At 37.8% G+C, this 15,086-nt stretch overlaps 1 protein-coding gene across 3 annotated transcripts in view; it reads right to left on the minus strand.

The window, feature by feature from the left end:
* Positions 1-2,363: 2,363 nt before the first annotated feature.
* Positions 2,364-15,086, minus strand: part of LOC121948780 (FERM, ARHGEF and pleckstrin domain-containing protein 1-like) — an 86,971-nt gene continuing 74,248 nt past the window's right edge. For 2 of the 3 annotated variants that reach the window (XM_042494246.2, XM_042494245.2), the window contains 12 exons: positions 14,769-14,902; positions 13,713-13,794; positions 12,614-12,851; positions 12,048-12,178; positions 11,873-11,941; positions 11,315-11,404; positions 10,941-11,023; positions 9,164-9,276; positions 8,769-8,929; positions 4,603-4,710; positions 3,702-3,853; positions 2,364-3,588 (listed from right to left, as the gene is read on the minus strand). In XM_042494246.2, coding sequence (XP_042350180.1) covers positions 3,507-3,588; positions 3,702-3,853; positions 4,603-4,710; positions 8,769-8,929; positions 9,164-9,276; positions 10,941-11,023; positions 11,315-11,404; positions 11,873-11,941; positions 12,048-12,178; positions 12,614-12,851; positions 13,713-13,794; positions 14,769-14,902 — 1,443 coding nt within the window. In that variant the 3' untranslated portion in view covers positions 2,364-3,506. Of the gene's footprint in view, positions 3,589-3,701; positions 3,854-4,602; positions 4,711-6,400; positions 6,538-8,768; positions 8,930-9,163; positions 9,277-10,940; positions 11,024-11,314; positions 11,405-11,872; positions 11,942-12,047; positions 12,179-12,613; positions 12,852-13,712; positions 13,795-14,768; positions 14,903-15,086 lie in introns of all 3 variants that reach the window. The other variant, XM_088083280.1, reaches the window with a different exon arrangement.

Consider the following 15,086-nt stretch of genomic DNA (forward strand, 5'->3'; position numbering starts at 1 on the left):
GAGAGTTACCACTTTTGTTTCTCCTGGTGTTTTTCCCATGTCTGGATCAAACTCCCAGAAAACTACAGGTGCGCTGCACTTCTCTAAATCAAATATATAATATCTATTCATTTTTTTTGTTTTCTTCTGGTATTTTATACCTGTGCTATTCTGTTTTAGCTTGTTTTCATTTTCTAATCTCTTGGCTCTTTAATGATTGTTTTTAATGTATTAAATGTCCTTTTATATTGTGTTTCTTTTGCACATTGTATGAAAAGCACTTCGTTGCTTAAATGTGCTTTATAAATTAACTTGGCTTGTATTTTCTAGTACTTTCTATCCTCATGACTCTTTAACAAGTGTTTAAGTTATATTTAAATGTCATTTTGTGGTGTGTTTCTTTTGACTTTATCTAGATGTTGAAGTTTCGTGTAGAGCACTTTGATTTGTCTTGTTGCTAGAATGTGCAATATGAATAAACTTGTCTTACCTTGAAAAAGTCTATTAGGTCAAACTAAATCACATTTTCACAGAACAGAAGGATAAAAATTGGTTAAAGGTCTAGTGTGTGGGATTTGGTGCCATCCAGAGGTGAAGTTGCAAACTGCAACCAACTGAAACTTTTCTTAGTGAGTGGGAGAACCACAGAGGTCGACGCGAAAACGCAAATGGCCCTAACTTGAGCTGGTGTTTGATTTGTCCATCCTGTTCTACTGTAGAAATATGGCAAACTCTGTTGGAGGGGACCATATGTGAATGAAAATGATATTTTCTTTCAATTTCTACATGTTTTTTTCTCTTTTTTTAAAGGACTTAATATGTACAAACAAACAAGGCAAATAGGTACATTTTAAAAAATAAAATAACTTTTGTCTCAGATTGAACAAGATCACATGTAATTAATTGTCAATTGATTTAAAGTTTTCCAGGGAAACTATTGAAGAGTTTTCTTGTCTTAAAAGTTTTAAATGGCTCATTATAAGTTAAAGAAAACACAGCAATTCTTAATTTTAGGTGATTAAATACTAATGAAAACATAGTTTTAAATATTATATATTCAGCTTTGGCCAAAAAATGCCCCTAAATTAAATAATAAACCTGGTTCACTGACAATACATCACAAAAAAGGTGACTATACTCAATATTTAGTCCTTTTTCTCATCTAATGTCAATGTTTTGATTGCTGAGTGTCTAAAATGAACCTCAATGCTGTAGGACATAACTTCTGATATGAGAAGGACTTTATTAATTTATTTATTAAAATAACTTTGAAGAGTTTTTTTGTTTTTATAGTACATTTTTGTTGTTGTCAGAAAAGGTACAATTTATTAACAGAAGAGAGAGAAGGAAATAATAAGCTCCAATAAACTATGAACATCCACACGCTCACTCAACACTTCATTTAGTGAGAGGATGAGGTACCTAAAACACAATATTCAATAGTTTTGCTTAGTTTTATGCATACATGTTTTTATATCACTCCTCTTCTTTGTTGACTAATTTTGAATATTTCTCATATTTTTTTTATTATATAGAGGGTGAATAGTACTTTCAGACTGTCTAAACTATTTAATGTATAATCTGAGAGGTGCTGACCTCCTGCTGTCATAAAGAGATAAATGCAGATTTATTTTTAAAAAATGCATAAATTACACAAATTGATATTTTGGTTACAGTCATCGTGCAGGGGGGCTTTCAGCTTTTTTGGGGCTTTTCTGAAAAAATCTAAGAGCAACTGAAAAACACAAATATACCCAAACTTCATGTCATGACTCAACTGAAGCAAACGTCTTGATCAACGATGCCATCTGTAGGTCACAGCTGTAAACACACTGAAGAGCTTCTCCGTTAAAGTCAGATGGAAGACCAAATCACAAGCAAGTCTCAAGTCTTTGTACTCAAATCCCACCTCAAGTCAAGACAGACGAGTCCCGGTATAAAGCTGACCAGTCCAAAGTCCCAAGTCCTTAACTTTGAGTTTGTGTCCTAAATGAATCATATTTCATCCTTTACCCAAAGAAATGTCATGTTACCAACAAGTTACAAGAATTCTGATTTATTTTGTATGTTTCTGTCCTGTCTTGTATTCAAAATTTGGAGTAATATTTTTATCTTTCTCTTCCCAAATTGACTCGGAGGAAGGTATCAAGGATTTTAAGTCAAAAGGCTCAAGTCCAAATTAAGTCACATGTTTTTGGTATTTCAGTCCAAGTTGAGAGTCTTTTTTTGATTTTGTCAAGTCAAGTCTAAAATCATAAAATTTGCAACTTGAGTCTGACTCAAGTCCAACTAATGTGACTCAAGTCCACACCTCTGGTTACAGCTGATGATAAAAACATCACTCTATTCCTTCAGCTTCAACAAAAACACAAAAAACACATATATATAGTTTGAATAAGTTTTTTTTTATTGCTTTCATTTCCAAAGAGCTCTCTGTTGTCTGAAAGAAAAAGAAAAACAACGCTGCAGTTCTTAGCAGAACTGAGGTTTTTCCATTTCATTTGCTTCACTGCAATAACCCTGTCAAATGCATATTTCCATTCATTTAGACCCATAAAAAGATCTGGTATCTGTGTACAGGAGGCAGCCTAGTTCAGTGAGGGCAGCGGCGCTTGGAACTGAAAGTTTCTATTTTGTTTCACACATAATCTTTAAAGCTTTCAATAACACTCACTTTCATAATACAGCGATTATGACCAAGTCTCACATTTTCTCATACAGGTGAAGGGGAACTTTAGTTAATAATAATAATAATAATAATTAAAAAAGTCAGACATATTCATACAACAGATATCAGCGAATAGAATATTTACTTGAAATGGCGTTAATCTGTGATGGCAGCTACCCCTCTGTGATCAATCCTAGGGTTATGTCAATAATACAACAAAATAATTTCATATTTTCTTTTCTTTTCTTTTTTTTGTGCTGGGCCAGCTGTGACCAGAGCATTGATCGTTAAAGGGCGGCCTGTTTTAACATGATTTAAAATGTCATGGTACACAGTATCAGGAGACGCTCCTCATCCCCAGTGTAACAAAATAGCATTAAAAAGTCAAGGACGTTGATATAAACCAGTTTGGCACTGAAGTTGCAGGACATTTTTAAAGCAGCAGTTCTCAATAAATGAAAAGGTACACAAAAATGAAAATGCGGTGATAGTTTAACTGTCTAAGAAAGAATGCAGAACATCTATATCAACATGTTACCTGCTGTAAAAACAACCAATGACAAAATGTAAAATCAGAAAGATAGGAAGTGGTTCAGACCATTAGAAAACAGTATAAAATGACATCCTTAAAAAGAGGTTTCAGAGTTGAGAGTAAAAATGCCAAAAAATGCAGTCTCTGATGCAGTCTAAACCAGCGGACATGTCACCATTAAAGCATTAAAAAGCACCAAATGTGCATGGACACATGTACAAATGTCCCAGATACGTGTAGAAAAGAAAAGCAAAGAGTCTAAGAGGAGGGACAGGAAGGGCAGATGCCACCTGAAGGAGACGACATGTGGAAACAAGGAGAGCCGACTCAGTGAGGATGGGACTCTTTGCTGTTCAGGACACGAGCACCGCTGGAGGGGACCGTGGCACTGCGGATGACTTCCATCCACCTGCGGACAAATAAACACTTATTAGCAGACAACCAGGACTCAAATAAACAAAAATAACAAACAAACCTGCAAATACATTCAGTAAATGAGAATCTGCATGATTTCATTTGTACCTCTCAAAAGTGTATTCACTCTCCGATCGGAAATAGTAGACGTGAGACTTGAAATGCAGTTTGAAGACGTAGTCCTTGTGGATGTTTTCAGACTCTGAGGGGATGGTGACTGAGTAACCCAGCAGAGGTAGACTAGCCAGAGGATAATCATCCTGAGAGAAAAATTAAAATGACATTAAATTAGAATTTTGGTCATTTAAAAATTAAAATAACAATCTGGGATAAAAGAAAAAAAACAAACGGATAATATAACAAAAAAAAATTGCTTAAATAAATATTGCAACACTTTCGGCTAAAATACCATTGTGTTACCTAATTCTGCTGTAAATAGTGACTTAACAGAAGTTAGAGGAAGAACAGCTTAGAGATTCTTACTTTAATGAGAGAGAAAAGATAAAAAAAAAAACCCTAAATTTTACCTCACAAATCTGTATTTTGATTTTATTTTTAGACACCGCTTTATTGGAAAGAAAGGCTAAGAAAAAAGAGCTTTAAGCTTCAGAACCGCATTTGTAAACTTGTAAAATCTTAACCCTTAAGTCCCCAGTAACTACAGCTGTCTGATTTATGTAGTGAAAAGTTCAAAAGATATCTCATAATTGCAGTGGAGTAGAAATATAAAGTAACACATCAGCAACTACAAGAGTTAAAGATTGTCCTTAAATTCAGAATAGGTTTGCTTGTAGTCCACTTCAGGTCAGCATCTCAGTGTGTTACACATTGGGACATTTATAGATGAGATAAAAAAAAACTCTGCATGGGAAAGCCTGTAAACCTCTATTTTGGCACAAAGATTTGACATTTTGCACAGAGATGTGATGCTTTTGAGCCCTGAGGAGAGTAAACGACAGAGTGGGGAGGGGAAAGAGGCTGTGGACAAACAGAGCGGAGAGTTCATCACCTGGTGAGACTTGTAGAAAAACAGACTGAAGTTGGTGAAGACCACCCAGAGCTTCTGCCAGCCGTTACTGTTCTTGAACTTCCTCAGTAAGTTTCCTGACAGCTGGTTCTAAAAAGACAAAAAAAACATGTTTTACATCTAAAACTTTATAAATTCATACACATTATAAGACCGCTAGTACTTAGATTTTTTTAAAAAGTTATTTTAATTCATGAAATCAAAGGATATGTTTGGAGATATTCTTGATTTTTCTTGTTATCAAATACTCATAAAGATCCCAAAACCAACAGTGAACCGATCCTCCAAAACCTAATATATATATTTAGTCTGTGCCACAGACCTCCATGACTGTCCAAAACCTTTAAAACGGCAACTCAGATTTCTACCTGGAGCCTATTTTCCTATGTTTCTGTGTTGAAGTGACTAATGGGAACAACAAGTTTTGAAATCAGTCCAGTATTGAGCAAGACGGCTGCAGTCAGTGGCCGAGAAACAGGCTGCAATGTTACCTCTTGGGGCATGTTTGCACCATCAGTTTATGGCCACTGAGAGTGTTTGTTTTTGCCACTAACAGGCTCAGATTTTGATTGTAAGTGTCTGACATTATGTACAGGATCCCTACAGAGGTTTATTAAAGCCAAACCAGAGTTAGTGATGTTTGGAACAATGGACTGATGAGCCAAGATGGCAACTTTTATTTTGTTTCAGTCAACTTTCAAAGTGTTTTATGATGATACAATTACAGCTTATTTATATGGAGTCTGGTGGCTCTGGCGAAAGCAATTTCGGGGTCTTTTCTAGATAAAGGATCTTACTTTCAAACAAAAAGGTCTGCAAAGATCTTTTCCATAATGTGACACTTAACAGATGAACGTATTGGACACTGACGATGCACAATTGCCCCGAGTGTTTATATTGCAGCTGTTGGCTGCAGCAGTACTCAATACTCATCCACTTCCAAAAATTGTTGCTCTCAGTAGTCAAACATGGTAAAACAGGCTCCACGTTGAAAAGAAAAGAAAATTATCCTTTAAATGCACATCAGTAAGCAACATGGTTGCACTGACTGACATGTTCTCTCTGACGATCCTGACCACTGTAGTTTAATTTTGTGTCAATCTTACAAACATTGTCCTAAATACCCACTAGAGTACCAAATGTGTATTGATCTGCAGCTGAAAATAGTCCCCAGCAAATGCATTAGTTACTCCTATTTAAGGAAAATGTACTAAAAACCACAGTGCCCTTCTGTTTAAGGTGATACTTTAGCCTTTTTACAAAGTTGTGACCTGATTTTCAAGGTAGTTGATTTTATTATCATTAAACAAACAGGCTTGTTCCTGAGAACACCAGACAGCGTCAGGAAGTCAGAGAGTAATGAGAAGCGGATCAACACATTGCTGGTTTTGGTCATTTCATGGCATTTGTTGACAATAATGAAAATATTGAATATGGTAAGCCTTATTTGATTGTGCTTATTTTGTACTTCCAAGCAAAGTGTGAATCTACTGTTGTTTTAAATTTGTAATCTTTAACACCGGTAGTTTATAAAGTAATTATGAAAACAGGAACTGATTCAAACAGTTTTTGGCTCTTCTGTTACATTATGATTAATGATCATATTGCTTTGGTGGTGAATTTAATTTTAGGTTTTCAGCCGTCAATCACAAGTTTCTGTGAAACCAGTTAATGTCACTGATGTGACTCTGTCGCTTTTACGACAAAGAACTTTCGTCCTTGTGGTAAAGTTCATGTTAACACATACACTGGGCCTCTCCTGTCTGCCTGGCTCCTTTACCTCTAGACTCCTGCAGGATTCACTAAAGGAGAGGCTCTGAACACGGTACCAGCAGATAACAGACAGAGGCACTGGTCCCTGGCCACTGGGGGGCCCCACCGGGGGGGCCTTATTCTCACTGACTGGACTAGGGTCCTCTACCACGGAGGAACGCACAGACGCATGGGGAAAAGAGAGAGAGACAGAGAGAGAAAAAAACAGACAGGGAGGGAAGGACAGAAACACAGAGACTGAGTAGGTGAGACACAGGCATGCAGTGGCAGGGATAAACACGGAGGCCGACCACAGTGTGTCCAGGCAAAGCTGTGAAGAGGACGTTTGTTACAACTACAGAGGAAGAGCAGAACTAGATCAGGGCGAAACAGGATCCGTTCTGTTAGTGTGAGATGAGGATGTTTAGCACATCTATGTACTGCTCTCTCTCTATTTCTAGACGATCAGAGACTTAAAGTGCCAGGGGAGGAGAAAAAAGACAGAACCACACGGGAGAGCCACAGTTTAGAGTTGAGATAAGAACATCACGCAGGCAACTGTTAGCCAAAAGAGGGAGGAGGGGAACAGTATCCTCACTGAGGCTGCAAATAAACAGCTTTCACATGTAGTGACTTAAACATGATGTAAGAAAAGCTCAAACATTATTGATGCAAATCTCTAAGGCCCATCATTTTCAGTTTTCAACAATTTGTGTGGAAAAACACCTGGATTTTCAAAATGATCAGTTTGAAGGTAGTACTATGTGAAGTTTTTGTCTCATAGTAGCGCTGAGTACAAGTGAGTCCCTGTTTTGTTTGCAGGATTCACATGCACCCGGTTCAAAAAATTTGCTATATTAACTGAAATAATGATGACATGTCAGTGTTGTTCACAACTTGTTTCTGCTGCCCCAAAGTAGCCAAAAAAATCAGCTATTGCAGGTTTAAATAATTGCAAATGTTTTTTGAGGATGGAAATACTTATTACTTAGCATTAATACAGCAACAAACCACTTCTTGCTATGTAAAGACAGAGTGGAGTAAAGGCATCCTGGGCACAGCATGAAGTTACGCTACCTGCGTGTGTTGAGCGAGCCCCTTCCCTTCATGTCCCACTGACTGGCTTATTGCTGCCACTTTGCTCATGCAGCAGTTACTCCTGATAATGTGCTGGTCGTCACCACCATTTCAGCTCAGTTGAAAGCCTTTTGCAGGTAATCCTGCTCCAAAAGTTGCATATAGCTTCTTTAAATCTGTAACTTTTGTTTGTTTACAATGACGGTCTTCAACGTTTTCAGGCCAAGGAATCCTCAGCTGAAAGAGAGATGGAGTATAGACCCCCTAATGCATATATTAAACTCAGTTACATAAACTGGGTCTACGATAAGGTGTAGGGCAGTCTAGAGTGCTATTTTTTAACATACCTTAATGTATACAATACTAAGCCATCATAATAATAATTACTGATAAATTCATACTGTATCAAAATAATGATTACTAATAGATTCATACTGTAAATTCATACATCATGGACTCATCTGGCAAGGATTCATGGGTAACAGTTAGCCTATCATCATGTTATGTACTGTTAATTTATGCTTTTGTTTTTTTAATGAATAGGCCAATTCATCTTTACAATTAATATGTTGGATTTGTGTATACCTATAATTTTCAGATACATCTGAGTTAAAAAAAAAGAAAGAAAAGCACGTTAGAAAATCTCAATTACTTAAATGAATAATACTCTATTATTCATTTAAGTAATTGAGATTTTCTATTACCTTTTATTTTCTCAGAGAAAACAATTTAGTGTTTGCATTATTTTATTTTAATATTTCACTTATTAGTTCTTCTGATTGAGTTATTTTATTACATGTGTATGCACTGGCAGATATGTATATATGTAAGTATGCATTCATATATGTATGTTTTTATGTGTATATTTAGGTGTATGTATATGCATATGTTTCATTATTACTGCTTTTCATTTTTGGACAACACTGTGCTTTTGCTTAAAAAGTGCTCTACAAATAAAGTTTATTATTATTATTACTATTTATGGCAATGGCATCTATGAAATCAATTTTCAATCAGGCTTTCTATTATTTGTTTACTTATCTGACTTTTACCAATTTCTTGCTTCTGTATTTGAACTTTTTATTTTGAAACATATACAATGAAAAGATTGAGCCTTAAAATAGTTTCAGTTCATGAGCTCAATGTAGCAAAAATTTGTTTCTAACTAAAAAAACAGTGAGATGACGGAGTGCAGTGCATGAGGATACTGTTCCCACTGAGAGATAATCAAAGTGAATTAAGATACAGCACACACTCAGACACAGAGAAAGAAACAGTGAAGCAGGAGGGGAGGAGCAGGTCTGAGGTTTGGCCGGTACCTCCACAGCTACGCTAAAGTCCACCATGGACACACTGGTGTTCCTGTGCCAGCACACGTGCACCATGGTGTTACCACGGTGAGGGGCGGGCCTCTCCAGCGAGGTGTGCGACGCTGTTATGTCGTCTTCAGACTCCGCCTCCACCGAGTCCTCAGGGCATTCTGGGAAAGTCAGGAGGTTGTTACTGCTAGACAATGAGCAGGGTGGTGAGGGGGAGAAGGGCGCTAAAGCACAGACAATGTCAGATCGTTCACAAATCAAACGTTGTGTATTTTGGGTTTCAGTCTGTGGGGCTTTTACTCAAAATGTTAGTGTTTCCATAAAAGTTACTTTATATCCACAGTTTATTTTTTAAGTATAAATCATTACAGCTGCATATTTATGCAGTAACTTACTGTTGTCCGTCAGATCGCTGGTCAGAACGTCAAATGAAGGCCCGTTCCTGGTTTTTGCTGTCTCTATCGCCACCTGTATGTCCTCCATCCACTTCTCCATCTCCGTTAGTGAACTAGGATGAAAAAATCACAAATGGACAAAATGCTCAGCGTGTCCCATCATTAGTCACAGCATGACGGCCTGGTGGTTAGAAACAGTCCAATAAACAAGAATGTCACAAGTTGGATCCCTGTTAGTCCAGGTGTCCTGCCAAATTTTCCTTGAAAAGACACTAAGACACCATCTGCTCCTTTATTTAGACCAGATCAGCAAAACGTTGGTTTGAAGGCAGAAAAGTGGTCAAGATTTTCTTGTTTTGTCACAATAAAAAAAAGTGGTAATGATGGTAATGAATCCTATTTCTTCCATTTATACATATTCAATCCATCTTGTATGTTAAGACAGTATTAATTAATTGCTATTAATTAATTGGGTTTTACAAATTGATGGCAGTCTATCATAAAAAAAAGTTAAAGATGTAATATCTGACTCTGTTGACAAAAGCAATAATTTATCACAGTGAACACTGGAGCTGCAGTTTGCAGTCCCTGCAGTGCTCCTCTCAGGCTGCAGAAAAAACCTCCACCAATCAGACGTAAGGCAGCAGACTCTTCGTAGCCAGAGAGACAAAGCCCAGGGAAAAGAAAGCACTGGTCTGCTCATAAAGCTTAACTGCTGTGAGATCAAGGCAATTATTTGGAAGCGACCTTGATGAGCATATCAACATCTTTAGTAATTTAGTCTTTAGTTCCTCTCTTCTCTCGTCTGGACGAAGGCAGCTGGACAAAAAGGTTTTGTTTGCAGAGATTTTAATGACTGAAATGAAACTGGAAAGGTACTTGAAACTTTACTATTTTTTTCCCTCCAGGCCTATATGAGGTCATGTTATATAGAAGGTTCTCTTTGTGGCCACATGCGGCTGCCAATTACAAGAAAATGATAGAGTAAATAATTCTCCAAAAGAGGGGCCTTAAAGTGGATTTTTGTGTTTCACTGCCACAACATTCAATTTAAATTCAAAACTCTTCATTTGTCCTTGAGGGGCAATTTGCAGAGGCATGTTGAGTAGGTTACACAATATAGGAAATTTTGAAAACCTGTGAAAATGCAAGGAAAGCTCTACATATTGTAAAACAAGCTGTAAAATTAATGATAATGAAGATAAAAACATTAGAGCAGAGTTCGATTTACACATCATTATAATAATGATATGAGAATGATAATATAGCATAAAAAGGATGTATGAGAATTAAGATAATACTAGTGCAAAAATACGCTGTATATGTTGATTATGAGAATAATTATGCCAAAAATAATAATCAAACAATAAAGTGTGTCTATGATGTCATATTTAACACTTATGTGGTCTTATTAAGACATAATAATGTAGATAAGCATCTTATAAGGATTTATATGGACTTAATTATATATTAGCTGACACTTAGTACAAAGTCAGGACCTCGATATAGAGCGTTACTAACTGAAAGTGTAAAGTGAGCGTGAAAAAAACTGGATTTTTAATGTGATTCTCAGTGGAAATAATGCAATGGCTGATAATGTGTTTTTTCAGTATTTGTGAGATCTCAACTGCATCTGACCAGAATGCGTGTAACACTTCTTCAGTGTCTCCACACCGAAATCCCACCACTCGAGCAGAAACACACATACTGCTGTCACTTCGGGTTAGACTTAGGTCCGGGTACAAGGTGTCTGCACACTGTCGACAGCTATTCTTACCTTGCTGCCACCACCACCGACTGCTGCTGTCCAACCAACGTGAAGGCGTGCGGCACACCCCACTCATCTTCACTCTCTCTGATCTGGAAGAAGAACACAGAGACACAGAAAAAACATTAGAGAGCAGCCGTATCTAGGACAGCAAGGACCAAAATAGACAGAAAGAGAGAGACGGAGGGAGGGATGATGAAAAGGAACTGAGAGAGAGGGACATGTGTAGTTCTCCTAAAAGTGTGTGTAACTGTGTGTGTGTGTGTGACTCAGGGCGGAGACGCTGCAAAGAGCTGCCGTTCAGCTGTTTGAGGCGGCTTTGTTTGCAGTAATGACAAAGTGGTGACAGACGTTTGTGTTCGACCGAGAGAAATAGCACTTACTGTCATGCCATGAAGCGGCAGCTGCCCATGCACTTTGAACTGATTGGTTGCCGTCATCCCTCGACTCGTGTACAAAATGACATCGCTGAACTATCGTCGGAGAAAGTAGGAAAGGGTAGAAAATGTGAATGAACAGTCTTTCAAACCAAATGCCTTTGAGATTGTTTTCTGTTTAAATGATTAAAGTGAATGTGTATAATCCATGATTAATCCTGACACAGTCAAACAATGTGTCATAAATACCACAAATAACTGATTAATTAGACTATAAATTATAACCACACAAAAACTTCTACAAATTTCTAATGCTTTGTTTATCAAACTTGTATTTCCTATAAAATCAGACATGCGCAAAACTCTTGAACGCCATACGGCTGTCAAAGATCTGAGCAACATGTGGTATTTTTCCCCAAAATGAACTTTTGTAGTCGCTCTTCATCTGCCAACATCATCTGAGTGATGTGTGGCTGGAAAGGATGATTATTTTTCCACTGAGATCACTCCACTAAATAATTCGATTAGTGATATGACCTAATCTAAAAAGAAAGTGGGTGTTACCAGGAAAAACATTCGTTGCTGTAGGCCTTTTCCAGACAGTTTGCTGAGGCAGCCTAACCTGATGAACTCCTGTGAAAGTAAAACCATGCATCATTGATTAGACACATACCATCCAGGGTGTCTGAAGAGAGCTAAAAATCTTTACCAGCTCATTTCTTTCAAGCTTTAAACTCACCCGACCAGGAACAACAAGATTGTCAACGCCAATCAAATCCTTTTTCAGCTCCAGAAGCTTCTGGAAATTCTCCATCTTGATTAGGCTTCCCTGGAGCTGCTCCACCACCTCAGACACATCTGCCAGAGCAGCTACACACAAATGAGGAGGAAGAGATTAATTGAGATAGACTGTTAGATTTTGCTACAGTACAGCATCTTTTCATAAAACTGGGCTGTCTATGCAGTAGAAACATGTAAATACTTTTGGTATTGTTGCTAGGTGATCACAGAAAGCAAAGGAAAAGGGCTGTGGCATTTGCTTTTGCTCAAGAGGTAGAAAACCTACAACTATCAGAATGCACTGCACCCCACTGGAACAATAAACGCTCCAGCTGATGCAGGAAGTACAATCTGCAGTTCAAGCAACAGCCCTCAAGCTAACGAAAATTTGAGATGAGCAAAGAAATCTGGGACGGGTGTGGAGGAAAGTTAGCCACTGTTCATTTTCATTTACTACCCACATTGTTATAAAACAAAACTGGCTGAAAATCTGCCTGAAAACAACACTGGCCTGAGCGGCCGTACCTCTGCAGTCCCTGAAATCCACGTGAGTAGCTGGGTAGTGTTTGCACAGGCGCTCCAAGATCTGCTTGTAGTGACTGAGGCGGTGCAGCGGCCGTAGAATGAAGACATTGAGGGGGACGTAGCAGACCTTTTGCAGCTCAAAGTCCCTGCAGAGACTCTCCAACCTGCGTGATGCCCTGCACGCCTTCTCCAGCTCCACCAGAACTTCTGACTGTTTATGCAGGTTCGCTGTCAAGGGCTATGGACAAATATGGAATATGGCACATAGGAATGAACAGGGTTCCTACAGCGTGATGCAAGTTATATTTAAAGCTTTTTAAGACTTTTTTAGTGCCACAAAAAAATGAAATGAAGACCAGTTTTACAATACTCAAAATCAAAGGCAAAAAATATGAACCATAATCAATGATGCCAGGTTTTGCCCAAATGTTGTAACAAAATATGGCTTTTTTGGTCAAGTTGAAAAGTAAGATGATCCACTTATATTCTAAAGATGTTCATTTGTAACTTGATTGGATGTGATAAATGTATATGAGTGCTGCTGATTCCTCTAACCTGATCTGCATGAAATAAATTACTTAAAAAATAGATAACACACATTATTATTTTACAATGCAAAACCAGAAAAAAAAATCATGGAATCCAAATCCCCTTGTCTTAGCATTTTGGAAGACTGATTACAGAAGATTTCACCCTTTGAGACCTGGATCAACATTAGTTTTCTTATAATACATTTAGATGCCTTTGAAAAGGGTTTAACCCTTTGACATCTAAGCAAATTGGTTTGATTTCTTTTGAAAACATGAGAGAAAAGACAATTAGCAACTTCACCAGGATATCAGAGAGAATGACCAGAACATTAGTATTTTTTATTTCAACAACTTTTGTTTAGTAATTTTCTTGTGATTTTTTTTTTGTTTCTGGCTAATTTCTCATTAAGTTGCTCACTGCCTTATTCTCATGTTTCTGAAAGAAAACAAAACAATTTCCTCAGGTTTCACAGAGTCAATACAAATGAATGTTATTTTCAGAATAATGAATTCAAAGTCTTTTAAGGCTTTTTAAAGATCTATAGGCACCCTTATTAGTTGTGCCTCACCTTCAAGCCTTGAAGGTTTTTCAGCATGACATCTCCGATGCGCTGGTAGTCTCCTTTTATGTGAGCATTGGAGCGTCCTTCCCTGAAACAAGATAAACATCAGCAAGCTTTTTATCTTCTTAAACACTATGGAGCCACTCGTAGACAGTAAGCTAACTGCAATAAAAGCTCATCGATTATTCAGACTAGCTTCAATTCATGCAAGTAAAAAAAATGAAGTTGTAAAGGGCTCTTTAAACTTTGAGATCAACCAGCAGGTGTCTCCCTTGAGCATGGCTTTCTCCACACAGTTTGCAGGAGTGATAGGCTACCACTGCTGGATTCATTCAGAATATTTATTATTTTGGAACAGTATTTTATCAGGGGCTTTTGGGAAACATATCTGCTCTGTACACACAGGGAACAATGTTCACAACACATCCTTTCTTATCTATGATGAACAGCTTTCTTATCATACTCACAACCACAAAGGTACATGTCTGCTAAAATATTTGAGTATGCAAAGTTAAAAAAGAGACACATGCAGTGCTGGATAATTTGCACATGCATTTGAATGTGGTTCTCTTCTGCAGAGTTGTCTGTAATATTGCTTTCAGCTTTTATTTAGAGTTCTGACGATGACTAGTGAAAATAGGCTGTGAAATACAAATACTTTATGTCTGCAGTTAAAGGCTGTAAATTCTGACACGCTAACAGGCTTTAAGCATCACTGCCTGCATGGCTGTGTGAGTGTGAGTGTGTGTGTGTGTGTGTGTGTGTGTGTGTGTGTGGTTCAGTGTGTGTTTGATAAAGCACAACATCATTAAGGAGATCAGACAGCAGAAACCCACAGGCAAGAAAAGGCTGGCCATGGTGCAACTCGATAGTTGCCATGGAGACGATAGCTCTTCGGGTCATCTGAAGGGACCGGGTCGCCCTCTCAGACTAAATGCCAATAAATCTCATTAAAAAAAGGGGGCAGAAATTGTGATAAATTCAGGCTAAGATCAAATCACCACAAAGCTGGATGTGTCCTGAACCCTACAGGGACTTTTTTGGAAGTGAAATGAGTCTCACCACAGAGCCAGCCTCTGCTCCACCTCCCTGAGAAAACCTGCGTGGAACTTGTGTAGAGGCTCGAAGGTAGACAGGATGGTGCTCCTCAGAGAGTCTGGAGTCGCCTCATCTTGTCCTACAGCGCTCTGGAAAGACTGAGATCACAAATACACACGTGCATCAGAGTTCAAGCAAGAAAATGTGGCATAAAGCCAGATACTGTTTACATTAAAGCTGTAGTTCATAACTTAAGTAAATAATTTTTTTCCAATAGTTTCTGAAACTGTCACTGTATCCACACAGAAGTACATGAGACAGTTTATGTGGGGAAAGTGTAAA

Source organism: Plectropomus leopardus, chromosome 10 (genome assembly GCF_026936395.1).
Source record: "Plectropomus leopardus strain MGB_pleo_1.0 chromosome 10, ASM2693639v1, whole genome shotgun sequence".
Classification (NCBI taxonomy): Eukaryota; Metazoa; Chordata; class Actinopteri; order Perciformes; family Serranidae; genus Plectropomus; species Plectropomus leopardus.